The sequence below is a fragment of the Neopelma chrysocephalum genome, unplaced genomic scaffold (assembly GCF_003984885.1).
Source record: "Neopelma chrysocephalum unplaced genomic scaffold, ASM398488v2 Primary Assembly neopelma1_95715, whole genome shotgun sequence".
Classification (NCBI taxonomy): Eukaryota; Metazoa; Chordata; class Aves; order Passeriformes; family Pipridae; genus Neopelma; species Neopelma chrysocephalum.
The window spans coordinates 276,591-302,081 of record NW_020924378.1 but is presented as its reverse complement, the minus strand read 5'-3'; the positions used below and the strand labels follow the sequence as shown (position 1 = coordinate 302,081).

The 25,491-nt window shown below is 38.9% G+C and overlaps 1 protein-coding gene across 7 annotated transcripts in view; it reads left to right on the top strand.

Moving 5' to 3' along the window:
* Positions 1–25,491, top strand: part of PIGG (phosphatidylinositol glycan anchor biosynthesis class G) — an 83,432-nt gene that overhangs the window by 6,751 nt on the left and 51,190 nt on the right. For 3 of the 7 annotated variants that reach the window (XM_027708188.1, XM_027708187.1, XM_027708186.1), the window contains exons 5-9: positions 1,331–1,469; positions 5,054–5,266; positions 12,946–13,163; positions 15,847–16,128; positions 22,645–23,102. In XM_027708188.1, the coding sequence (XP_027563989.1) occupies positions 1,331–1,469; positions 5,054–5,266; positions 12,946–13,163; positions 15,847–16,128; positions 22,645–23,102 (1,310 nt within the window). Of the gene's footprint in view, positions 1–1,330; positions 1,470–5,053; positions 5,267–5,721; positions 6,164–12,945; positions 13,164–15,846; positions 16,129–22,644; positions 23,103–23,546; positions 23,904–25,491 lie in introns of those variants that run through there. The other 4 variants (XM_027708189.1, XR_003538277.1, XM_027708191.1 and 1 more) reach the window with 4 other exon arrangements.

Genomic DNA, 25,491 nt, shown 5'->3' with positions numbered 1-25,491 from the left:
AGGATTTACTGGCTGACTTTAGTAACATCTGTTAAGAGCCTCCTCTGAGCAGCTGTGGGAAATAACTCCCTCTTGGTGTGCAGCAAGAGGAATGCATGCCAAAATTCTGTTATCACTCGTGAATTAGGATGGTGGTGGTTGGTGTGCTTTCTAGTAATGAAATTCAGCAGGAGGAGTAATGGGCATGTGTAGTTAATGGCTCTAATGTCTACAGTTATGAAGGCATACCTAATTCTTACATATTTGAAAAATTCAGATGGAAATGGTGATTGTAAACTGCATTTTGTGTTATGCTAAATGCAGCACATCTGAACCTGTTTTTAGATTTGGATATACAGGTTGTCAATTACCTAAACATCCGTGTCTGGGTGTTGAACTACCAAGTGGCCCGAAGCATTTTTCTTGTTTGTTTTTGGCAACTGCAATTCAGAATAGCTGCTCACAAAATTTGAGTAGTACTTTTAGGCAAATAGATACTGTTGTATGAAAAGAGAGGTTAAATCCTGCATGTGGAAGTTTCATAAATGTTGTAGTGGTTTTGCTACAGCTTTTTAGTATGTTTGCTTTTGTCAACTGAAAGCCTTTATCTCAGTTTTAGAATACAGGAATAATAAAGGCACTTTACTTTTTGGGTAGAACAGGTACTGGTAATAACTAGAGATGACAAAAAATGACTTTGTTGTGGATTGACTGTTTATTTTCTGCCATCTTTGATTTGTTAGCTTAAAATTCTTGGACAGGCCTCACTTACGCTTCTGTTGTTCTCTTTATTCAGAAGCATACGCGTCGTTTAACATCAGTCATGATCCCAAAAACACTTGAGACACTAGAGAGTATTAGAAATAGGATTATTTTTTCATATTAAATTGATATTATATTACCATTTGCAATATTAATAATTCAGCATGTATACTAAAAACTCAGTGAAGGTGAAGAAAAGAAGTGGGAAATACTTCTCTATTAATGCTACTGTTCCTGAACTCCTGATTTTCTTCCTGCAGTGTGATAGCCTTTATTTAATCTTTCAGTGAGTTTCTTGAGACTGTAAATTAAGGGGTTTTTAAAGTTTGGGATTTTTTTGTGTGGTTTTTTTTCCTAATATATTGACAAGTGTGTTAGTAAGTATGTGCCTTAATTTCTAAAAATTACTATTACCACACGACATTTAGTTGCAGACATCTCTTGTTTTCTGCCCCAGGTGTTGTGAGCAAGTTTAAAAAAATTAAATTCACCTTGAGACATATTCATGTTTGAAAATGATAGAGATAGTGAAGTGATATATATGACTCATGTTAGTACAATAACTTAAATTTTTTTCTGTGATTTGCAGGAAGAAGCTTCTTTGCCCAACTTGCTAGTTGTGTGTGGGGATCATGGGATGTCTGAAACGGGTAGTCATGGTGGTTCTTCAGAAGGAGAAGTGCACACACCTCTTCTGTTTATCAGCTCTGCTTTTGAAAAGAGAAATGGTAAGGATCAAAGAAGCATGACCTTTTTCAGAACTGTCTTGGTTTCTGATGAAATAGTGTTAATTTTCTTCTTAGTAGCTGGTACAGGGCTGTGTTTTGGATTCAGTATGAGAATAACATTGATAACACACTGATATTTTAGTGCTTACTCTGAATCAAGGACTTTCCTGTTTTCCCATGCTCTGCCAGGGAGCAGGTGTAAAAGAAGCCATGAGGGAGCATAGCTAGGACAGCTGACCTGAACTGGCCAAAGGGATATTCCGAACCATGGAGCATCATGCCCAGTATATAAACTGGGGGCTGCCAATCTCTACTTGGGAAGGGCCTGGACATCAGTCAACAGGTGGGGAGCAATTTTATTGTGCATCACTTCTTTCTCTTGGGCTTTATTCCTCTCCCTCTCTCCTTTTCATTGCTATTATTATTATAATATTTTATTTGTTTCAGTTATTAAGCTGTTCTTATCTTAACCCAGGAGGTTTACCTTTTCTTTCTGATTGTCCTCCCCCCAGGGTGGGGGTGTGAGTGAGTGAGCAGTTGTGTGGTACTTGGTGTAAGGCTCCAGTAGATACCAGTGCATAGTGCACCCTAATAGTCTGAGAATACTACTACCATATATGACTGTAATAGTAACAACAATAATAATTATGTGTAGATTATAATAATTATTATTGTAATGAAAAGGAGAGAGGGAGAGGAATAAAGCCCAAGAGAAACGAGTAATGCACAGTGCAATTGCTCACCACCTGCTGATAGGTGCACAGCCTGTCCCCAAGAAGCAATGGACAGCCCCCAGTCAAGTCCCTTCAGTTTGTATACTGGGAATGATGCTCTGTGGTATGAACTATTCCTTTGTCCAGTCCAGGTCAGCTGTCCCAGTTGTGTTCCCTTCCAGCTTGTTGTGTACCTGCTCACTGGCAGAGCACAGGAAATGGAAAAGTCCTTGAGTAAGGGTAAGCCTTACGAACAGCTAAAACATTAGTATGTTAGCAACATTATTCTCATACTGAATCCAAAACACAGCCCTGTACCAGGTACTAGGAAGAAAATTAACTCTATCCCAGCTGAAACCAGGCCAAGAACACATTGGCAACTCTAATTTATACTTGCTCTAGAGTTCTTCCTGAAAAGTACTTTGGTTTCTTCTACAGCTATCTGTAGAAGAAAGGGTAAGGCCCATTCTGTGTGACCCAAAACTCTGGTTTTAGCCAAAGCTAGCATCTGTATCATGATAAAACCATGAGTTAAGCTTTGTAACCATTGAGAGAATTGTGTCTTTTTTGGATGATAATTTTCTACAATACTGCCCTACCTGAGTGTTGAGAGCTAACAAGATCTGTTGTCAAGATCCTGGGCTACTGGTAAATGAATAGGTTTAGAAGCAAAATCCTATTTGAAGTGAGTTTTAAGTTTTGTCTTTCATTTTCCAGAATATTTCCTTGGCCTCTGTTCTTCCCTCTCAGACAGCTAGGACAGAGAAATGAATTAGTTTCTCACACTGAGAGTTAACAGGCAGGAGGAAGAATTGCTCTTGTGAAGGGGTGAGAGGTGACAGCAGTGAAAACATGACTATTGATGACTAAGCCTTAAGGAAAGAATATGGAGCGTGAGTGTATTTACTGTATTGGCCAAGTAGTTAATTTTATATCATTGATGTGATAGTTAATTTTATATCATTGATGTGAGTTGGTGTGTTTCTGAAAATGATTTCCTACTTGTAGGTAATAATGTAAGATAAAAGTAAGATAGCTTAAGGTAAGAGGCAAGAAGGAAATGGAGTGGTAGAGAATCTTTAGTCTAATTTCTATAGTAGTGCTTAAAGAAACTCCTTGACTGAGTGAATTGGTGAAATGTGAAGTGATATTCACCAGAAGTGATTATCTTCCTTATAATGCATTCTTCTGCCTTTCATTCTGCCTCTTGCTCATTTCCATCTGATTTCTTTGCTTTTAAAGCCTGTTTGCAGAACCTTCATTTGTTTATCTTGCTGGAGGTTCCTGCAGCACAGTAAAGTACATTTTTCTGTCTGTCATTTATAAGGCTGTTATTCACCTGCAATAGAAAGCATTGCTTGAGGACTCATTGAACATTTCTTGGGTCTAAAAACAAAACAAAGTCAAGAGTGGACCAAAGCTCTTGGATAAGCTTTTGCTTTATGAATTTCACCAGTATGTGTTGACTGCCAGGCCATGAAAGCATAGATTCTGTAAATGCAATCTCCTGTTCATTGGGATTGCTTTCTGTTAGGTTTAAACTAGACATGCTGTTTTTATAATACAGTGAAATATATCTTTTCACCTGTCTTTTGGGATAGAGTTTGTGATTTCGAATGATGCTTTTGTAAATATCCAGCAGTTTACTTCTCATTGGTACAATAATTAGGATTCTAGTGACTGCTCCTTATGATCCTACTGTAAACAAAATGTACTGTGGTTAATTTGGTAGACCTCAAAATAGTAATCCTGTGGGCTTTTTGCATTTAGTATGCTGTCAGAATATTACTCGTGTAGCCTTCTACGGAGATGCGTCACCCATGATTGGCTAAATGCAGTTGGTAGTTTGGCTTTTTTTAACCAGTTAAGTACTTGCCTTTAAAGATAAAATCTGAAAACTGCTGACATACAGGCACTCGTGCAAAGAAGCTTTACGGATTATGGCATTCCGTACAAATATGGGATTAATCGGAGCTAGATAGATGAGAAATGAGAGAAGTTTTAATGCTCTTAAAGGGAGCCTTGAGAGTAATAAAGACTATATAGAATTCTTTCTGTACTGTGCTTAAGTTAAAACACTCAGTGCCTGGAGTTACAACGAGGACAAAACAAAAGCGTAATAGAAAAACACTGCTGCGTAACTAGTTCAACATGCAAAGGAACAATTGGCACAGCAATCTTAAACAAAAGGTTGCTTATGTTAATGAAATCATTCACGTGTACCGATGTCTGTGGGACTGAAGGCTAATCCTGATAACTGCTGTAAGTTAATGGGATCCTGCACAGAACCCTTTAAAAATGACTGAGTTTGCCTGCATGCAGCTACAGATTCTGAGCCTCAGGATTCTTTACCTGATCTCTAATTCTGTTTGCCTAGCAACCTGATATTAATTGAATCTTGAGCTGTTGGCATTATATTGAGAAGCTTCTAGAATGCTGTCAACATTATTTTAGATTCTCATTCTTTGTTCATGCATTAAATTAGTCTACAGTAGTGGTTCCTGCTATTTCTAATGTAAAAGTTATGAAACCCTCTTAAGATGTGGGCTGCAACTTGATGTTAAGGTGATCTCCTGGACCATCTGTTTTCTTACTTGCATAACATTCATGTTGTGTTTACAGTAGTTGTTAGCATTGAAGAGTGATACTGGCTGAGAATTTAATAAATTTTGGATTTACAGCAGCAGAGGACAGCAGCTGAAAAAGATCAGTCAGCTCTCTGTAGACCACTTAAAATAGCTGAGCTAACAGCAATGAAAAAATTTTGAAACTAATAAGGTGCCAGCTGTCTCTGGAGAAATAGAATGGGCCTTTTATTGAAATACCTCTCTCATTTTTTTTCCCCCTGTTCTTTTCTTTTGTTGATTCTAGGTCCTCTAACCCAACCTGAACGTGTGCAACAGACAGATTTAGCCAGCACACTGGCAGTAGGTCTTGGTCTGCCAATTTCAAGAAATAGTGTTGGAAACCTCATATTGCCAGTTGTTGGAGGCAAGACAATGAGAGAACAACTACGTTTTGTGCACTTGAATGGGTTCCAGCTTAGCAGGTTGCTGCAAGAGAATACGCCTGCATATGAAAAAGGTAAATCAGCTATAAAAAAAATGTTACATAGATACTAAAAGAAGATTTTTAATTAAACAGTTTGGACTTCCAGATTCAAGAGTATAGCACGGTGCTGCAAAGTAGCTGTTCATTTGAGAGCAATATTCAGAGGAATGATACTGAGTTCAGTCTTTACTGTAACTTACTTTGATACACTGCCCCTGAATACAGCTTTTTTAATGACCAGTAATACTCCTAGTAGGCAAAAGAGCAGAAATAATGATGAAGGACTAAGATTAAAGGAAAACTGCCAGTGTGGTTAAATCTCAGTGGTTTCGTAACTGCTCTTTGTGAGGTGTCCTACATAGGGCACTTACTCTGAGCTATTTGGAGAATTAGCACAACGGAGTGAATTTTCTAGTTTAAATAAAAAGATTCTTCAAGTAAAACTTGGAAATAATTTAGGGTAAGTTATCTTTTTATTTCATTCTTAGGTATGAGTTTATTTGGAGTGAGAACCTACAGAACTGCAGAGTTGCTTATTAAAAATACATGCGTGTGTGTTTGGAGGAAAGAATAAAAAACAAGTGGAAAAAATAACCCCAATCTAGCAAAATGTAGTATTTCGTTAAGAAGCACGATATAAACTGCAATATAAATAAGGAAGTTAATATGATAATTATGTGAAAAAAATTGAGTCAGAGGATGAAGGAGAATATTTTACCCTAGACCTTAGAAGATATTGTTATAAAGTGTCTGTGAAGCTTGTCACTTGATTTATAATCTGTTAAATCATTAAAATAACCAGATGAGAATGCAGAGCTGTGTTGCAGCTATGAATAATGAAAGTGGATAACAACGTAAAATTTTGCAAGGTGATCATTGTAGGTCAAGAATCAATTATCTTTCAACATCACAGCTTCTAGTCGTAACTAAACCCTGTCCAGGAACTCAACCAAAACTGCTGCTTGTGGTAGCAACATGTCAATAACAGGACCCATGCTCCACCTATTTTGATATTTTATTTTATTTTTTTGCACAGATTTCCTCTCTTAACCCATTTGTCAAGTGAGGAACTTGCCCTTTTGGGGGAGTTCAGAATATGGCTGTGTTGCTGAAATTTCTATCACAAAACTCCATCTGATGGTATTCTTCACACATTGGTGAAACAGACTGAAGTTTCTACCAGCTTCTGGTTTATATCTTCACAAGTAGTCTTGTTTTTTTTAGGGTGTCCTAGATATGCAAGGCTGTTGCTTAATAATTTGGTGTGTATGATTAAGACTGGCAGGGAAAAGTTATGTGCTGTTTGTTTAATGTTATTTGATTGATGTGGATACTTCAGGCTGTAGAAATATTAAAGAAAAGGTCACTGACTCAGTGGCTAATATATGTAATTTAAAAGCGTGCATGAATGGCCTTTTGTTTTGCATGGTTTTTAAGTGAAGATGAATGCCATCCCACCTATCCCACTACAGGCACACACACGTATGCAAATCTGTCGTGATTCCCGTAGAAAGAGTTACCTTGCAGAGAAGTGAATATATTCCATAATCTGATTCATGTCTGAGAAGATTGCCCTGTTTTTAAAAAGGTTAAAAAGGAGGACTCTGGGAACTACTTAACAGTAAGTCTCATCTCTGAGCCTGGTGAGATCATGAAACAGATCCTCCTGGAAGACAAGAAGGTTGTTAGAGACGGCCGACACTGCTTTGCTAAGGGCAGATTGGGCCTGACTAATTTAGTGTCCTGTGATGGGGTAAATGCATCAGTGGACTAGAGAAAAGCTATGTTTGTTATCTACCTAGACTTCTATAAGGCCTCCCTCAATATTCCTGGTGCTGTTGTTAGAGTGATACAGGTTTGACAGGTGGACTCTTAAATGAATAAGAAGTTGGATGCATGGCCATGTCTGTAAAGTCAGTGGCTCAGTGTGATTTAGTGAAAGATGTCTGTTTTCACACTGCTAGGGGTGAACTAGATGGTCTTTAAAGGTACCTTCCCTTTCAGCCTGAACCATTCTGTGATTGTAAGCTGGGAAGGTGAAAAGAGAAAGTTGCCCTTAAAGTGAGAGAGTGATGACAGGCATGGAGCTCTGGGAGCAGATGTTGAAATAGTTGAGAACTTCTGGGTCAGGATTAATGCACAAACCAATATGGGCAATATTGTTATGGGTGTCTGATACAGACACTGTGATTGGGAAGAATTAGTAAGTTTTCAGACAGCTAGAGGAAGCCTCATATTCATCATCCATGGTGCTTATATGGTGCTTCAGCCATCCTGTTGCAGTTCAGGCTAGATAACTGGACAGTGTGGCTCAGCTGCTGGACTTGTGATTGTCATCAGCAGCACAAAGTCCACACAGGCCAGTACTATTTAACATCTTCATTAATGACCTGGGCGATGGGACAGAGTGCACCCTCAGCAAGGGGAGGACACAGTACAAAACTGGGAAAAGTGCTTGATGCACCAGGTGGGTCTGCTGTCACTCAGAGGTACCTTGACAGGCTGGAGAAATGGTCTGACAGGAACCTCTTAAAGTTCAGCAAAGGGAAATGCCAAATCCTACACCTGGAAAGAAATAATCCCATGCATCAGTACAGATTGGGTATTGACTGACTGAAAAACAGCTTGGTGGTCAACCACCAAGGGGTCCTTGGGGTCACCAGGTTGAACACTAGCCAGCAATGCACCCTTGTGGAAGGAAGGCTGATAGCATCCAAGGCTGGATTAGGAGGACAATCATCAGCAGGTCAATCCTTCCTCTTATTAGCTGTGGGGAGCCCCCATCTGGGGTCCTGTGTCTGGTTCTGGGCTCCTCAGAACAAGAAATAGTGAGAGCAGTGAATGACCATGAAGGGTGATGAAGAGATTGAAATGTTTGTCATGGAGAGGCTGAAGGTGATGGGACTGTTCAGCTTAGATAGGCGAAGACTCAACAGGGTTCTTATCAATGTAAGTAATATGTGATGGGAGGGAATAAAGAATATTGAACCAGGGTCTAATTGGTGGTCCCCACAAAAATAATTTGCTTGAATTAAAGGAACTTTTTTTATGTAAGGTTTGTCAAGCACTGGAATGAGTTGCCCAGAGAGGTTGTGGAGGCTTCATACCTGAAAACATGCAAGACCTGACTGGACACAGATCTGAGCAATCTGCTTTAGCTCATCCTGCTCAAAGCCTTTGATTTTTATTTGTAGAACATCTGGACACTCATCAGAATTGTGCTGACAGGTCTTGAGCCATATAATTTCTCAATGCCACAGGCAAGGTCTGCTGCCAGTTTTTTGAGGGAAAGAAATCCCAGAAGATAAGTCAGTTAGACATCTCACTTGCATTTGCTGCTGCAGTTTCAAGCTTTCCTCTGCAGATTCTCAGCTAGGAACAACTGGTGGATCGTAACATTTCGGTTGAATGCTCAGAGAAGTGTCTGTGTTTGGAGTTTAAAGTGAAAGATATTTGCAGGGATAACCTAAGCCATGGTATTTTTAAAAAAATTATTATTATTTTCAACTCTTGAGGTCGAAACCAATAGGCTCTTCTGAAGGGGAAAACATGGGATTCCTGTGGAGAGTATTTTAATTTACAGCATAGAGGTTATGGCACCAGCTATTAGGACCATGAGGATGATGACTGAATCAGTCATAGTAAGAAAAGTTTCATCCATTGTAAGTTATAGCATAACATATATATTCATTTTTGGTGCAATATGAATTTCCTTTTTAATGCAGTAAGATGAAGTCAGATGTCAATTGAGTTGAATCACAGTCAGATGGGAAGGCAGAATGACCTTTATAAGCTGTTTCATGAAGCAGCCATGGAGTTCCCTGGATTCAACTGCTCCAAAGTTAAGAGTAAACTGGAACAGTACACAAAAATATCTTCATCTTCAAGTGTGTTTTAAATATATCTATTAATAAAGAGCAGAATGAAGACAGGTCAGTAACTTTTTTTTTCCCCCTAGTGTTTGTTATACAAACATGCTTTCTCTAGCCAAGAGATAGTACAGCATTTCATGGGACTCAAATTTTGATCCTTTCTGTCTTCAAGTAAGTTAAATTTTACATGAGAAACTTGAAGCTTGACTAAGAGCTTTATTATTTTAAAAATAACTTTTTGAAACATACTAATAAATGCTAATGTCAGGCCTTAGTTTTTCTTTTAATAGAGATGGGCACATGCAAGTAAGTAAGAAGTCTGAAAAAGGAGAATAAAAACAGCTGGCCAAAATGAGGAAGCTGAAAGAAGTATCTGAAAACACACTGGGTTTTTGAGCAAGTTCGTACCTCAGTGTGAGATAGGCAGCTCTAGGTATCTAGCAGAACTTCTCAACATGCATGTGAGGGATAAACTAGGACTTTTTTTGAAAGGCACTTCACAGTGGACTGAAGAGTCACACCTGAGAACAAGTTGGATGTTGTTATTAAAATGAGTGCCCGTTTTTCAATTTGGGACTGATCCTGAACTTTTTAGATGCATGTGTTGATTGAAATAATTTTTCTGTTACTGGAACAGTTATATATTGAAACTGGAGAAGTCACCTTTACATTATTCAGTCTACTTTTAGAACTCTTTCTAAGTGATTGCTGCCTGTGACTGTAACTAAGTGCAATTTTTGTCAAACAGATGCTTGTGAAGCATAGCCATCTGCTTGTGATGAGATGGTAGTGAGGCTCAAGCACAAATTGCCAATGTAATTCTGTGAAAGTAAACCATTGCTAGTGCTTTGGGAAATGTGTAACTGGGCAGACTCACTTGGGATTTTTCCTCAAGTTTAACTTGTCTTACGAGTATCCCATGCAGGAGTGACTTGCCAGTGTTACCTGCCAGTTACCAACAACTTAGTGCCTGTGACCCTTCTTACTTTATACTTCCTGCGTACAAATGTGCCATGGAACAGGTATCATAGGACTTGGAAGGGAAATTTGGTAACTGTGGTCCTTTATTCCTGTCTGCAAGATCTTTAAATCATTCACTCATATGTGTGTTTGACTAAACAGTCATCTTACATAACATGGGTGGAATGAGTTTGGTGGGCAGTAACATGGAAGGAGGTAGATGAGAACGAAATAAAAATGCTAAAAGAAATGAAGAGGGAGACTGGGCAAGAAGCATGAAAAGTGAGCAGAACAGGAGCAGAAGATGTGGAGGGAATTTATTTATGTATCAAAATATAGCTTGAACTCGTTTCAGTGTTCTGTATAATGAAATAGCGTCATGTCAAATCTCAGTTTGATTAAAGCTCATTTTAGATGATCCTTTGTGGATGTTCTCAAAAGTATGAATATTTAACTCTTATTTCAAGCATACCGTCAGAGAAACTTTGCAGGGAATTCATTTTTCAAAGAACTACAGGAGGGAAATAAAATCATCCATGTGTCCTGGCAGCTCTCCTGATATGCCAGTGTTTGCTGCTGGCTGAATTGTACTTTCTAGCAGATGCCTGAAAGCCTCCTGCATTGTAGGATCAGCATGGTTTGGAGTCTGCTAGAAGTCCTGGTAGAACAGACTGGACACTGTGAGTTAAATATTGGTTTCTAAAATTCTCACTTTGAATTCAGTAGATCACAAAGTGTCTTGTGTGATAAGAGACTTACAAGTGGTAGGCACAATTCTTTCATAACTGTGCAAGAATTGTGAATAGACATATTTCATTCATTTTCATTCACTTGAAATAAAATTAAAAATGATTCTGGATTTAATAATGTATTTTTGCTGAAAAGGCTTAACAAAAAATATAGTGTTTTTTTTCCACATCTGATATACTGTTCATCTACCAGGAGTAAAAATGAACTGTAACTTAAGACTTTCTGACACCAAAGTTATTTCAGTTATTGCTTTAACCTTTACTGTCTGAAACTGTACAGCAAATATATTACCCTACCTTTAGCTAAGAAGGGAAGAATTGCAAGTTATATAAAAATTTCCAAATTGACCCTTTTACACTTAGGTTATCATTAATTTTCAGTTATAGCAAGGAAATAGCAAGGACTATTAATCTGAAGTGGAACTAAACATTTATTTTTTGCAAGAAATACAGATAAATGTGAATATCCATGCACAGCATAGTGTTCAGTGAGATGCAAGTTTTTGAATGTTACACTCTTGCTTTCCATGTGTTGTCAACTGAATTTATATTGTGAATACATACTATACTCAGTGATCAATATTTTAAAAACAGAATCACAGATTGGGTAAGGTAGGAATGGAACACTACAGATCATCTAGTCCAACCTCCCTGCTCAAGCAGGGTCCCCTACAGAACTACTCAGGAATGTGTCCAGACGACTTTTGCATATCTCCAGAGAAGGGCTCTGCAACTTCTCTGTGCAACCTATTCCAGTGCTCAGTCGCCTGCACAGTAAAGAAGTTCTTCCTCATGTTTAGGTAGAACTTCCTGTGTTCTACTTTCTGCCTGTTGCCTTTTGTCCTATTGCTTGGCACCACTGAGAAGCATCAGGCTCCATCCTCTTCACACCCTACCTTCAGATATTTGTATGCACTGATAAGATCTCCTCTCATTTGTTTCTTCTTGAGGCTGAACAGGCCCACCTCCCTCAACCTTTCCTCACATGAGAAATGCTCCAGTCCCTTAGTCATCTTTGTAGCCTTATGCTGGACCTGCTCCAGGAGCTTCTTGTGTGTTATGTGCTGAGCAGTCCAGAACTGGACACAGCAGTCCAGATGTGCCTCAGCAGGGCTGAGTAGAGGGGCAGAATCACCTCCCTCAACCTGCTGGCCATGCTCTTCCTGCTGCACCCCAGGATCCCATTGACCTTCTTGGCCACACAGGCACACTGCTGGCTCATGGACAGCTTGTTGTCCACCAGGACCCCCAGGTCCTTCGCAGAGCAGCTTTCCAGCAGGTTGGCCCCCAGACTGTGGGGGGTTATTATTAACCTGGGGTAATTCCTCCCCAGGTGCAGGACCCTGCACTTGCCTTTGGTGAATTTCAGATGGTTCTTCTCTACCTGTCTCATCAACCTGTTGAGGTCCTTCTAAGTGCTGCAGAGCCCTCTGGGGTATCAGCCACTCCTTCCAGCTTTTTTGTCAGCAAACTTGCTGAGGAGGCATCAGCCCCTTCCCGAAGTCATTGGTGAACAAGTCAAACTACGCTGGATCCAATATCGACCCTTGGGTGACACCACTAGTGACAGGCCTCCAACTAGACTTTGTGCTGCTGATTACAATCCTCTGACCTCTGCCATTCTGTCATTTCTCAATCCACCTCACCATCCACTCATCCAGCCTGCACTACCAGCTAATGCAGTGTGTGTGTCTCCTTTGGTGTTTCTTCCAGAGATCGGCTAGTTGATCATTTCTCATTCAGCTTGTACAATATGCCCAGGATAGTGAGTGGTTCCAGTGGAAAACATTGATATTTTATTTTTTTTTAAACATCTGAAGCATTTGAATTGTTTGTCCTGGAAACTTTTTGCAAAAGTGAATGGATATTTAATAAGTTTTTCAACTGCTAGAGGTCTTGACATTTCATTAGGTTAGGGATTAATTGCTTTTATTCTGAGTAACTGGCTCATCATGGTATTGCTACAGGAAGATAGTGTGATTTTGTAGGTCTGAAAAAAAGCTCCAACCCCCATAGGAATTATATATTTTTATATACTATACAAGCAAATATAAAAATATGATCACAATGCTACTTAATCATCCTTTGTTCATGGATCCTTTTGCTTCTTTTTTTTTCTCCCACCCCCCAGATCCTGGATATGAACATTTTAAGATAGCAGAAAAATCCCATGGTAATTGGATCAAATTGTATTTAGAGGGGAATAATTCAGAAGTACTCTTAAATCTTGGCAAAAAGGTCCTGAAGCAATACTTGGAGGCCCTCAAGACTCTGAGTTCTTCACTAAGCAAACAAGTGGCACAATATGACATGTATTCGATGATGGTGGGGACTGTGATCATTATGGAGGTATGAAAATAGATCTTTCACTGAAAAGGTTAAGTGTACAAAAGTAAAAGTATCTTGGTTTTGACTATTTAATGTATACACTTACTGGTCTTAAAAATTACCGAGTGTGAATTCTTAGAGTTAGCTGACATTCTGCTTGGATGAGGTTAATACTCTTTTTAATAATCTGGCCTTTATAATGATTCAAGAGTGCTTTTGATATGAACTACTAATGTTTCGGTGTAGCTAGTTACAGTAAATATACAGAGTGCTACAACTTAAATTACTCCCATGCTAGTTAGCCTTCTATTTTTGAGTAGCTTTACTGCATTGAAAAAAAAAAAAGTCTGGCAAGTAGATTCCTACCCATTCCTGTTTATCTAGCGTTGAGAGTAGCTGCTCAAAACAGGCAATACCTTATATGGGCGATTTTCACAATTCCAGTTGTTCTTCATGCTGATGGGTTTAGGGCCCTGAAATAAATACTTGCTGTGAGGTGCTGGGTTGCCACGTTGTATCTCCTCTAGGAATAAAGATAAGATATGCCATGTCTGGAATTTTAAGTGGATTTCTTCAACTGATCTCTTGGGCAAAACTCAAATGCTGGAAATAGCATCAAAATCAAAATCAAAAGCCTAGAAATAGTGTAATGCTTTGAGAACCATGCTGAAGGAATAGCATGCCTGGACACTGAACTTCTTTTTACCAAAGTTTGCACTCACCTTTTAGATTACAAGGTTGTCAACTTTTGTAACTAAAAGCATTTTTCCGTAGAATGGAGGTACCTACTACAAGCTTAGCTTAGTCCTTGAATGTGGTGCTGTACAAGACTCTGTTACTGTTCAGTGCCTGGAATAGATAACAATATGTGAGCAGCTCATTAATATTTGAGTCTCCTCTGTCCTGGCAGGGCTCTGTGCCTTGTCTCCTATGCACTGCTCCCTGCATACAGAGTGCTTCTGAAATGGCTTTGTGGTTAGACTGCTTGGTGGGGTTTGTCCCTCTGCTGATCCCCTCACAGGAATGAGTTCCACTGTGCCCTTGGGTAGATGAGATGGCAAGTTCTGTTCCTTCTCTACGGATGGAGGATCTGGAGGTGGGCAAAGCTCAGTGCAAAGCTGAAGTGTTTATATTTCTTTTTTGTTCCTTTGTTTTGGAAACCTATGGATTCAAGCTGTGGACAGCTGAACCACTGGATTATTTTTTATCTTCTGAAATGCTTGTAGATGCTTACTGTTTCTAGAAAACAAATCTTAGGTGTTATACTCACTGGGCCTTCGTCAAAGACACATGGAGCTTACTAACCATGGAAATGTTCAAATTTTCATTGAGCAGTGTGTGCTCAGCATCACTGTAAGAATTGGTGCAAAGAGGCTGGAGTTTTTTATTTTCTCCAGCGTAATACTCAAGAAACTGCCTTGCTTTCCAAAATCTTTTTGTCGTGATATGTATTTTCCACCTTTGCTGAACAAATAACAGTAGTGAAACTCACATGTCACTTCAGACTACACCGTGCTAGAAATGCCATTTATCGGATGAGGAGGATACCTCTGGGACATGGACTGATAATACTGCACTTGCTCAAAAGACCTAAATTTAGTTTTGTAGATAACTAGTGCCTTCCACCGTGAGTGCTGTCTTTGTTTTAGTTTTAAGGGTTGTGTTGAAATGTAAGACCTAAGCCAGTTTGATACTCTGAAGCTGTATATTTTCATAACCAAATGAAATGTGGAGTAGAATATGATGAAGCAGCAGATGAGTGCAATGCATTCAATATTTTTTGGGCTACTTTACTGTATCTCACTGTAATGTGGGAAAAATTTAGGCAGAGGTCTTCACAAGTGACAGTGAAAGATTACAGGTTGGCAGTGGTCTGTTTTTATCTTGATTTGTTTTAATCTTGCCCTAGCAGAGGCTGATTGAGGTCAGTGTAGTCCAAGCTCCATCTGTTCAGCTTGCAAAGCATTTTAGCATGTGGCTGAAATTTCTTATTTTTTGTAAAGGTTTGCACAGTAGCAGAAATTTTCATTGTATTATTCATCTCCACTGCTGCAGTTACCTGAGAGAAAACTTGGAATTCTGCCTGATCTGTGTGCAGGTTAGAGCAAAGTTAAAGTAAAACCAATAAATCAAGATGAGGAGAGGTACGAAAAATAAATACTGGGAAAATTCATAAGCTTGAAATTCAGCATACACTTGTGTGATAGTATGAGAACTTTCCCTGGTTTGAGAAGCTATTTAACTCGGCAGGATCTCATATATGTGTATCTCTCATATAGGAGGTGAATTGTCTTTGATAGGGTGCATGTAACTTCAGGCATTTACAGGTGACAAATAACGGGTCAAATTTGTTTGCTTAGGAACTATTTTGATGTTGGGAGCTCTTATTTTACAGGGAATAAAGATCATACATCTTATCAGTTACCACAGGTGAGGAGGCAAATGGTGATTTATTAAACTTGGGAACTTGTGTGTCCAAGCCCTTAATAAATGAAACCACCATCTTGGATTCTCCCATTTATATGGTATTATCTTACTGGGGGAAAAACCCCTACATAGTTCTTCACAGGGTTTTTTTTGATGAAGCACGTGTACTAACAGAGTGACATGAATGACTACAGCATGATTTTTTTGTGTGAATTCTCTCTGTATGTTTTAGCTAACCCCAATTTTTAAAGTATTAATTCCTATCTTTTTTTTCTAGGTTCTGCTGCTGCTTTTGCTCAGTGTTCCAAAAGCCCTGAGCAAGCGGGCAGAATTTGAAGTGCCCCTCTCCCCTCCACTATTCTCTCTGCTGTTTTATTTGATGTGTCTCATGCTGTGTGCAGTTCATGTCATTGTATGCACGTCGGCAGAAAGTTTGTGCTATTTCTGCAGTATGTCCTGGCTAACAGCAGTTGGAGTGATGATGCTGATTTCTGCACTCATGTGCGGTATTTTATCTGCTATTGCAAAGATCTTTGAGAATTCCCGACTTCCACTGAAGGTGAGAGCGTGCATTAATTATGGTTCAAAATGTTTTGCTTTTCATGGTGTGCTTTCAGTTAAAATTTTCTTAAGTTTTCTCTCTGTGTGCCTAAAGAAATGTTTATTTTGTAATGTAATTTGAATAATTTAGAGTTGTAATTGAAATGTGGTGTTTTCACCATGGCATGATACTGATTGTATGATAAAGATCACAGAAGTGCTTATTTTGACATTACTTAAGTTCTAATATTGTAAAATACTTTGCAGTTGACTTCATGAGATCGGAAACAGTTATACTGTGTACAAATTCCATGTTGCTACACAGTGATGTTTCACATTTGCAATTAAAGCAAGATGTATGATACTTTGCAACAACATGCCCCAGTGATGATCTGTCCTTTCCCAAATACAACAGACATTAATGTTCTGAGAAGAAAATACTTTGCCAGTACCCTGTTTTCTTCAGTGCAATTCACTTCAGTCTATTGAAAGTGATGAAAAAAGGAGATGTTGATAGAACTTGTATCATTCTTACTTTTATATTCGTCGTTCACATGAGACTTAGATGTGTCCGATTGTTTAGGGAGACTGAAATAGATTAACAGGTCAGCTACAAATATCTGCTTTATCAAATCAGAGAAAGAAGTTTCCTCTCGAGTATAGCTGCTAACAAAATAGTCTTTGTAAGTGTAAATCACAGTTTGGTTTTGGCACTGAAGGTTTTGTGTCAAAGTAGTAGTAATGTTTTGCTGCCAAAGCTAGTGATGTATGTGTGGGTCTTTTTTTAGAGTCAAATGAAAGGTGAGGGTAAAATTCATCAACATGAATGGAGAAATCTTCTGAATGAGATGTCTAGTTTTACAGTTTGTTAACACAGTTGGTACATAGGGGTGTGCTGTTTTTTAAATGGACTCAGTTCACTTTTGCCATTTCTGATTTGTTCTGCTTAGGGTTCTTATTAGCTTTCTGTATTTTACTGTGATTGAGGTAGAAATTATTCTTAGAAAAAGAAAAATAATATGGCCTTGGAATAATTCATGCTTCAGTGTATTCTGTAGAAACCTCATGTTTACTTGCTGTTTTCCATCTTGTTACCATTTTTTTTAATTTTAATGGACAGTAGGAATCTAAATATGGTGACTTTCTAGACCTGCATAAAATTTACAGACATTCCACTTCAGTAGCATTGAGACCAATGATAACAGGTGATAGGTTTCTTCTCCAGGTGGATAGTCTCAAAGAATCAGAAAATCATGAAATGGTCTGGGTTGGAAGGGACCTGAAAGATCGTCCAGTTCCAAACCTTTTCTCTGATCAGGGATATCTTTCACTGGACCAGGTTGCTCAGAGCCCCTCCAGCCTGGCACTGAACACTTGCAGGGATGGGGCATCCACAGCTTCTCTGGGCAACCTGTTCCAGTGCCTCACCACGCTCACTTGAAGCAGATCAGCTGCTTCAAGTTGATAACACACAAATGAGGAGGTTTTCAGCAATGCTTTCCAGGTTTGTGCGTGTGTTTGTTTTCTCAAGGCTGGGGCAGATAGAAATAAAAAATACTCGATTCTCCATCCCAGGTCTGCCTGTGATCATATTCCTACTTGAGATATATCTGAAAATGTGGGAAGCTTGAGTATGTCTTATGAGGTGCAGGTCATAGTAATTCTGATTGGGGCAGACTTTGTATTCAGACCTGTAGAGATACCCTTTTGTCCTCCTGTGTTCAGTCCTATTCCATAGGTGACTGGATTGCTGGATGCGTACCTCATCTCGTCAAAGTCAGGTAGGCTTCATTCCAGTCATGGATAAAAGCAGTGACCTGGTTTTGATTAACATTTTTACCAGTTTGAGGACTACTATAGCATGATACTGTGGGATTTTTTAGGGTCACTGCTTATACAAATATAGATCCTGGAGAAGGTGAAAGGAGCAGCGTATGGTCTGGTACTGCTTGCAGTGTGGATGTGTCCCAAACATTCACCTCCATCCTTCATCCCCCTTTATAAAAGAATACCTAGACTCTGGGGGAGAAATTGGTTGTGTTTGTATGCTGTTTGTTGATCCTGAAGGGCCTTCTGCGTGAGTTAGGAGTACCATTTATGCTAAAGTAACTCTAAATCCAAGTGTGTGTGACCTGCGCATCTCCACAGTGCGAATCTGTGGACGGGGCCCACTTCTGAAAGAGCTCTGAAGCCCTGATCTTCTGATGGTAGGAGCAGAATCCTGAATTACGGTCTTGCCAGTTAAAAAAAGCTAAAAAGCCTTTTCCAAGCTCAAGCTGTACGATAAAATGTAGGTATTTTAGAAGTAATTAAGATAAGCTCTCCTGTTAATGGCTTCAGAGCTTTTTTCCTTCAAATTGTTTCCGTTCACATCTAAAGATTTCTCTGAAGTGCTTCTCATTTGTAATGCTTTTTTTCCCACTGTGGCTGAATATAGAAACTGATTACCAAGTTCATGAATTTTCTGAAGACCAGTGCAGGCAGTGTTAACATCTGCTTCCTGACTGTTATTTATAGATTCTGATTGCTATGTTTCTAGCAGCACCAGTCCCTTCTTTTAATGATACTTAAGGCTTTAAATAGTTCTGCAGCCCTTTATGAATTCCAGAAAATCATCAAAAATTTTAACTTTTTGTTCATAGCCTCACTGTAATTGCTTGGTAGTTGACATAAGTATGGTATTTACTACTACTAGTTGTGGTTTTTTTCTCCCTATTTCTGATAGAAATAAAAACTAAGCTTTTTTTAAACTAGAACACAAAAGTTAAAGCTTGTCAAATACAGTTTTTGAGAATTTTCATTATGCAGAATTATAGTGTTTTTTTACTGCATAAACAAATTGTTCCTCTTTCAGTTTATTTTGAAGTACCCTGTTCACCTTACAGTATTTTTGGGTTTCCTCCCCTGTGTGATATTCTTGGTTAATTGAACAGTGATACATTTTTATGGAGTTACATCTAAAATTTTTTAGCATTTTTTGACTTGAGGAATTAAAAAGGTGATTGGGTGATGTCTTTACCTGATAGCTTACAAAAATGATCCCAAACTGCTATAAAAATGTAGCGGCAAGTGTCATCTGTAGTACTTTGCCTTGGGAAAGTTACCATCATAGGGAATCAAGACTGGATTCAGGGAGCTCAAGTATCAGAAGGGAGCAAACTGCTAAGTGTTTAAATTGGCAGTGATGCTGGACATGAAAAGTAAAATGTTTCATATCTGAAAAGTGATTGCAAAATTCCGCAGGCATTAACTGTGGATGGTTAACATCACAGAAGCCAGATAACTGGAATTGGACACAGAAGATAGACTACAGGAGGTTTTATTTCAAAGTTTTTGAAAAAGTTTCAAAATTTACTGGTCAGAGGTTCACATACTTTATCATTTATGTACTGGCATTTCTGCAAGCTAGCAAGATGTGTTCAAAGATGGGGCAAGGGGTCAGTTTCTGTATTAATTACTAATGCTGGTACATCAATTGTTAAAGCTACCTTGGCTTGGGAGATGATATGCTTAGATTTGAAGCCTGGGACTTATAAATTTCTGAACAAAAGAGTCTGTATTAAGTTTGTTTGCCAAGATAGCAGTGAGAATTGTACAAGTGTTCTAGTGCCTGGAGTGACTGCTGAGTTCCTGAGAATTGGACGTGTTCAGCAGCTGGAAAGACAGAGCTGTGAATAGCAGAGTAAGACCTACATTTCTATGCCTTTAAACCACATCTAAGAACTAAGTACAATGTAAATAATCTAAGGTCAGACTGTGTATGACACTGGACTCATGACATACCTAATAAAGCACAGTTCATATATAGGGGATTGCCAGTAAATTTAGAAAACCTCAGTGGAGATATTTTCAGAATTTCTTAGATTATCAAGGCACAGGAGATTATAATTTGCAACATGATTTTTGATTTTGCATAGTGACTTAACTCTGATCTGAAATGTGGTTTATCAATAAATATCATTGGATTTTAATCCTTTGATGTGAATGTAAGAGTAGTTTTTTTCTCTTTTCACTGGAGTTGTGAGAGACAAGCAGGCAAGAAATACAGATTTTGACTCTGGAACATTTCATACTAATGCCATCATTCTCATGAGAGTTTTGTGTATTCCTCATTGATAAAGCATCAGTTCTTCAGTTTTCATATCAGTTGCTGGCAGCAACCACATACAAGAGACCAATTGTTCCATAGATTTTCTGTTATGTCTTATAAAGAAGATGAATTATTTCAAAGACTTGTTCATTGTCATTTATTGAGGGTCTCAGATTCCTTTGTCTCTTCAAGCAGATAATACTTACGTGCTCATTATTTAGTTAGCCAAGATCTTTAAGGTCAGCATGATGGAATTATTGGAATTTAAACTTTCTGTAGTTCAGTCATGTACTATTCTTGTCTCAGCTTTGTGAATTTCATGCTCTTTGGTCTTTGCACAGACTACCTTGTCCTTTTATTCCAAATACCAGCTTATGGTATTTGCTTTTCAGAATAGAGTACTAAACAAACCAAAGTGGTCTTTTGAGCACCAAGGAAATTTCAAATACTAGTAAATTTAGATTGGCCCTGGGCATTTTTTTCAGTTTATTAGTATTTTTCCCCCATTATTGTTGTGTGTAACCTCATGGAGACTTTTTTGGTTGTGGGTGTTTTTTTTTTCTTTTGTAAAGTGAAATGACTTTGGTGTAATGTATTCTTTAACAACAGAGGAAATGAAAGGGCTGTGAGTAGCTGATAACTGTAACTATACCTCCTGCATTCTTTCACATACGTCTCTTAAAATTTTGATCTTGCAAAAGTTGTTTTCCCCAAACCAAAGTTCCAGAGAGGGTTAACTAGGTTCTTGCATCGAGTGTATTTGTTGTCTTCTCCATGTTACATGGTCCTGCTTATTAAACAAAAGTACATATGCTGCTGTCAGTAAGTCATAAACACAAGAGAGACTTGCATCTAAGATGCTAAGAGATACTTGTATTGTTTACACCTGCTTTCTTGTTACCTGCTCCAAGATTAGTGAGTTTTGATATTCTTCTAACATTTGATTGAAACAGTTTAGGAATTGTAGTGCACTGCATTTTTCAATGTGAGTATTTTCTCTGTGAATTTTATCACTGTGAATATTCACCATGTTTTTTTAAAGTTTGTTCATAGGTCAAATGTGGGAGGATGATGTGGTTGAAATATGCAGTTAAAGAAATGAATGTGCCAGTAGGTTCAGAGATCTTTGTTCTGAAGTAAAAATGGCATACAGTAGTTTCAATTAGGCTTTTAAATTGTTATCAGGTGCTTAAAATGCCGTTTTAAGAAATAGTTTGTAATATTCTCTAATAGAGCAAAAATTGAGAAAATAAAATGGTAATGGATGATTTTGACTGTGTTTTTCTCAAAATACTTCACGAGTATATAACCCTATTTGTTAAGGTATGTTAGGGGGCTCAGTCAGAAAAGTGCACTGACTGGCTCTTGCTTTATGTAACTGCCTCCTTTACCCTTTCTCCTCTCACTGTGCTCCCTGCTTCCATCCTATTCCCTGTCACCCCCTCTTCCCCACTTTTGACACCTTCCTGAAGCATTGCTTAAGGAGTTGGTCAGATATCAGATATCCATAATACCTGTGGTCTGTCACTCACGTCTTATCTGTTATAAAGTCCAGACTGACACTCTTCAGAGCTATGCCTGTGATTTCCTAATGGCCAGTCAGTTAATGGCTGAAGAGCTCTGGTCATCTTTATGCTCTCCCTTAGTGCTTATTTATCATGTTTGTGTTTCTGTGTGGTCTTTTTATGGCTTTCCCTGTGTGCTGAATGGTTCTTTACATGATAACATCAATGAGCTGAGTGCTCTCAACTTCCACATGCCCTTAGCTCTCTTTTTAGCCCTGTCATCGAGGGCAGTGATGATGAGGCAATTCCAATTATCTGCTGAGAACAAGAAATCAAACTAATGGAGGCATTAGACAAAAAATATTGTGGTTTTAGATAGGCACAGTGTGTGAAGTAAATAATAGATGGGTAAGGTTTAAAGTAGATTTTGTGATGAGAGACACATTTTAAGCGAAGCAAGGTTAAGGGTGCCATCAGGCAGTAACTTTTGTTCATTTGAGTAGTGAAGGCTGTCACTGTATTGAGGATATCACGGGTTTAAACTATTAGAAAATTACCTATTATATATATCTCAAGTTTGATTTCTGCAGGATTTCTGTTTTTACTTCTACAAATGTGCAACAGAGACTGAAGTTGTTTAGAACCTTCTGTCACAGGATGGTAGGGAATCTGCACAGTTATGATGATTGTTCATAGGAAGTTTGAGCCCTTAAACAGAACGCAATTATAAAAATAATTACTATGTTGTAATGCTAACTAAACATGGTACATTGAAATGATTCTTGTGTAAGTTTTTGAGATTTGTTAAGATAGAAATAACTTGTCTTGTGATTTATTTTGTTTTCTTAGAGGAAATTGCTGTAAGCACACTGTGAATACTTACACAAGAGAAATTTTTACACCCTTTCACCACTCCTGTGTTTTGTTTTTTTGTTTTCAGAATCCAGCTGTGTCCAGTTCTAGTTGGTCAGAAATAGATGTGCTGATTCTGGCTGGAACGATTGGCCATGTTTTGAGTTTGGGGGCAAGCAGTTTCATAGAAGAGGAACATCAAACTTGGTATTTTCTTGTCAATACGCTTTGTTTGGTGCTGTGTCAGGAGCTTTGTAGAAATAATTTTCTTCTAAAAGAATGTGACCCTCAACATAGCACCAATGTAAAGCAAAATTTTGATAGTCTCGGGGAAACCTCTGAATGCAAGAATATAGACATTCCAGCAGCAGGTAGTTCAAAATTGGACAAGGCGACGTCTTCATCTGAATTCATGAAAGGATCACATAAGTGGATAAGCTTAGCAACTCCATGGGTCATCCTTATTTGCTGTCGGCTGCTTCGATCCTTGAATCAGACAGGTGTCCAGTGGGCTCATCGGCCAGACTTTGGACATTGGTTGACAAGGTGGGTATCTGATTTACAGTCACACTTTCTGCCTTATTTAGAAATTAATGTATGCTTCATTTGGTGAAGTACATAGGTATTTCTATGCCGTCTGTGATTAGAAATTGCTGCAAACATGCAAAGCAGATAAATAGGGAGGTAACATAAGGAGTTTTTCACTGCTATTTCATGCAGGAGTGATTCCCTGTGTGCTATCAGTAGTTTATAATCTTTGCCCTGCGCCATGACTTATCTAATTAATGCCAATTATACACGATAGGTTTATCAGAAGCAAAAAGTAAATATTTTCCATATGTAAGTCAGGAGTGTCTGGTTTGAGAAATTAAAAATCGCTTAATAGAATTAAACCCTTGAAATTAAGACAGGAAGGTTCTGCATAATTCCGAATGTTATGAAGTCATAGGAGAAGATGCCTCACATAGAATTTTTCCTTGTCTATCACAGGCTTTTAACGTATGGGTGGAAAACTGAAGGAGTTTTTTGAGTGTAATATGATAAGAAGAGGAATTTTTTATAACTTGAAGTACACCAGAGAATAGGTTCTCCTTTTTCTATTACCTCTTAGTATTTTGCAGAACTACAGTCATTATTCAGTGATAAAAAGTGTGTGATATTTGACCTGTCTTCTGTACTTCAGTTGGTGGATGGAGAAGTGATACCTTGTGACTGCCTAGTCAAGGTTTTGCAGGCAGCAGATGAAGAGGCTATGCTGTGTAAGATGAATAGATTTCTTGCCAGTATCTTACAACACAGGGATGAAATGTCATTCATCATTCATTAAAAATGACATGAGCAAATGGAGTAATATGAGACTTGTTATTTATTGGCAACTTCACAGATGAAACGCTCATTGCTGTGACAGGCACGAGTGCTGAAAGACATGAGTTAGTAGGGAATTTGTCACATTACAGCGGTTGTTCTATTCCAGGGCTTTCACCATGCATTTGTGCTCTTGAGATGAGGTGAGGGATTGAGGAAAGAATGTCATATTTTCAACATCAACTCCACGTGATAGATAACTCCTTCATTATGAGCTAAGCCAATGTGTGAGCAGGATGAGGCGTGATTTGGTGCGAGCATGAGGATTTTTACAGTTAATCCTGAGCTTCTGCCCAAAAACATCCTGAGCCAGATGTTTTCTTCAGACTGTCAGGCCTTTTCTTTGGAATGTGCTTGTGCCACAAAGGCATGAAACAAGGACCTGATACTTTTGCAGCTGAAAAATTGTGTTTGTTTCAGATATATGCTTTTACTCATGTGGTCCACCAGGAACTCTTGCAAATGTTATCAGCCTTTTAAGAATTCTGTATGCATGTTTGGACTTCATTTCCAAACATCCTGCTTCAGTGTAATGTGCTCCTACCTCTGATTTCATGGTGCTTGGTATGCCTGTAGAGCAACAAAATGTATTCCAGCCTTGGGCTGTAGGATCTCAGGGAGATAGCACAGGTAGAGCATAGTCTGCAGATAAAGCAGATGCTTCTAGGGCTTCCTGATTTATAACAAAAGCTGGGGAATCCTTGGAAATCCTGTACACCTAGCTCTAACACCTACTATCTGTCAGGAGCTTCCAAGCAACCAACTCAGCTAAACCCAAGGCTTTTTACACCTGTTCTGGCTTCCTCTGGGGTTCTGTTGTTGTTCTTTTTGAGGAAGGAGTGGGGAGAAGGGAGGGAGGAGGCTATTTTTGTGTTTCATTTTTGTCCCTATAAATTGGAATTTGTGTGAATTTGAATATGTCCATATCTCTCTCTGTTCTGAGTAACTCATAACTGGGCCCAGGGTTGAACACCAGGGAAGAAACAGCCTTCCTCAGTCTTCTAGTAATGTTTTTCATGGTGCAGCTCCAAATACTGTTGGCTGTCTTTGCTGCAAGGGCACATTGCATGCTGATTATCAAGTCAAGAGTTCATCAGTGTGCTCAGAGCCATCTCTGAAAAGAGGGTCAGCCTCCAGCCTGTCCTGATGTGTGTAGCTATTTGTTCCAAGGTGCAGGACTTGCCTCTTGCCCTTGTTGAACTTCTTGAAATCCCTGGGGGGCCATTTCTTCAGTCTGTCGAGGGGCCTTTGAATGTCAGCAGACCCACCACTGCTCCCAGTTCTGTGTTGTGTGCAGACTTCCTGAAGGGACACTGCCCCATCGGTCAGGTCATTAATGTAGACATTTAACAGGATAGGCCCCAGTGTGAAGTCCTGGGGTTGACAGCTAGCGACTGGCCTTCAGGTGGACTTTGTGCTGCTGATGGGAACCCTGTGAATCCAGCATTTGAGTAGTTTTCAGTCCACCTGACTGTCTACTTTTCCTGGCCTGGACCACATCAGATTGCCAGTGGGGATGTTATGGGAGCTGGTGTTAAAAGCCTTGATAAAGCACGGATAAACAACAATG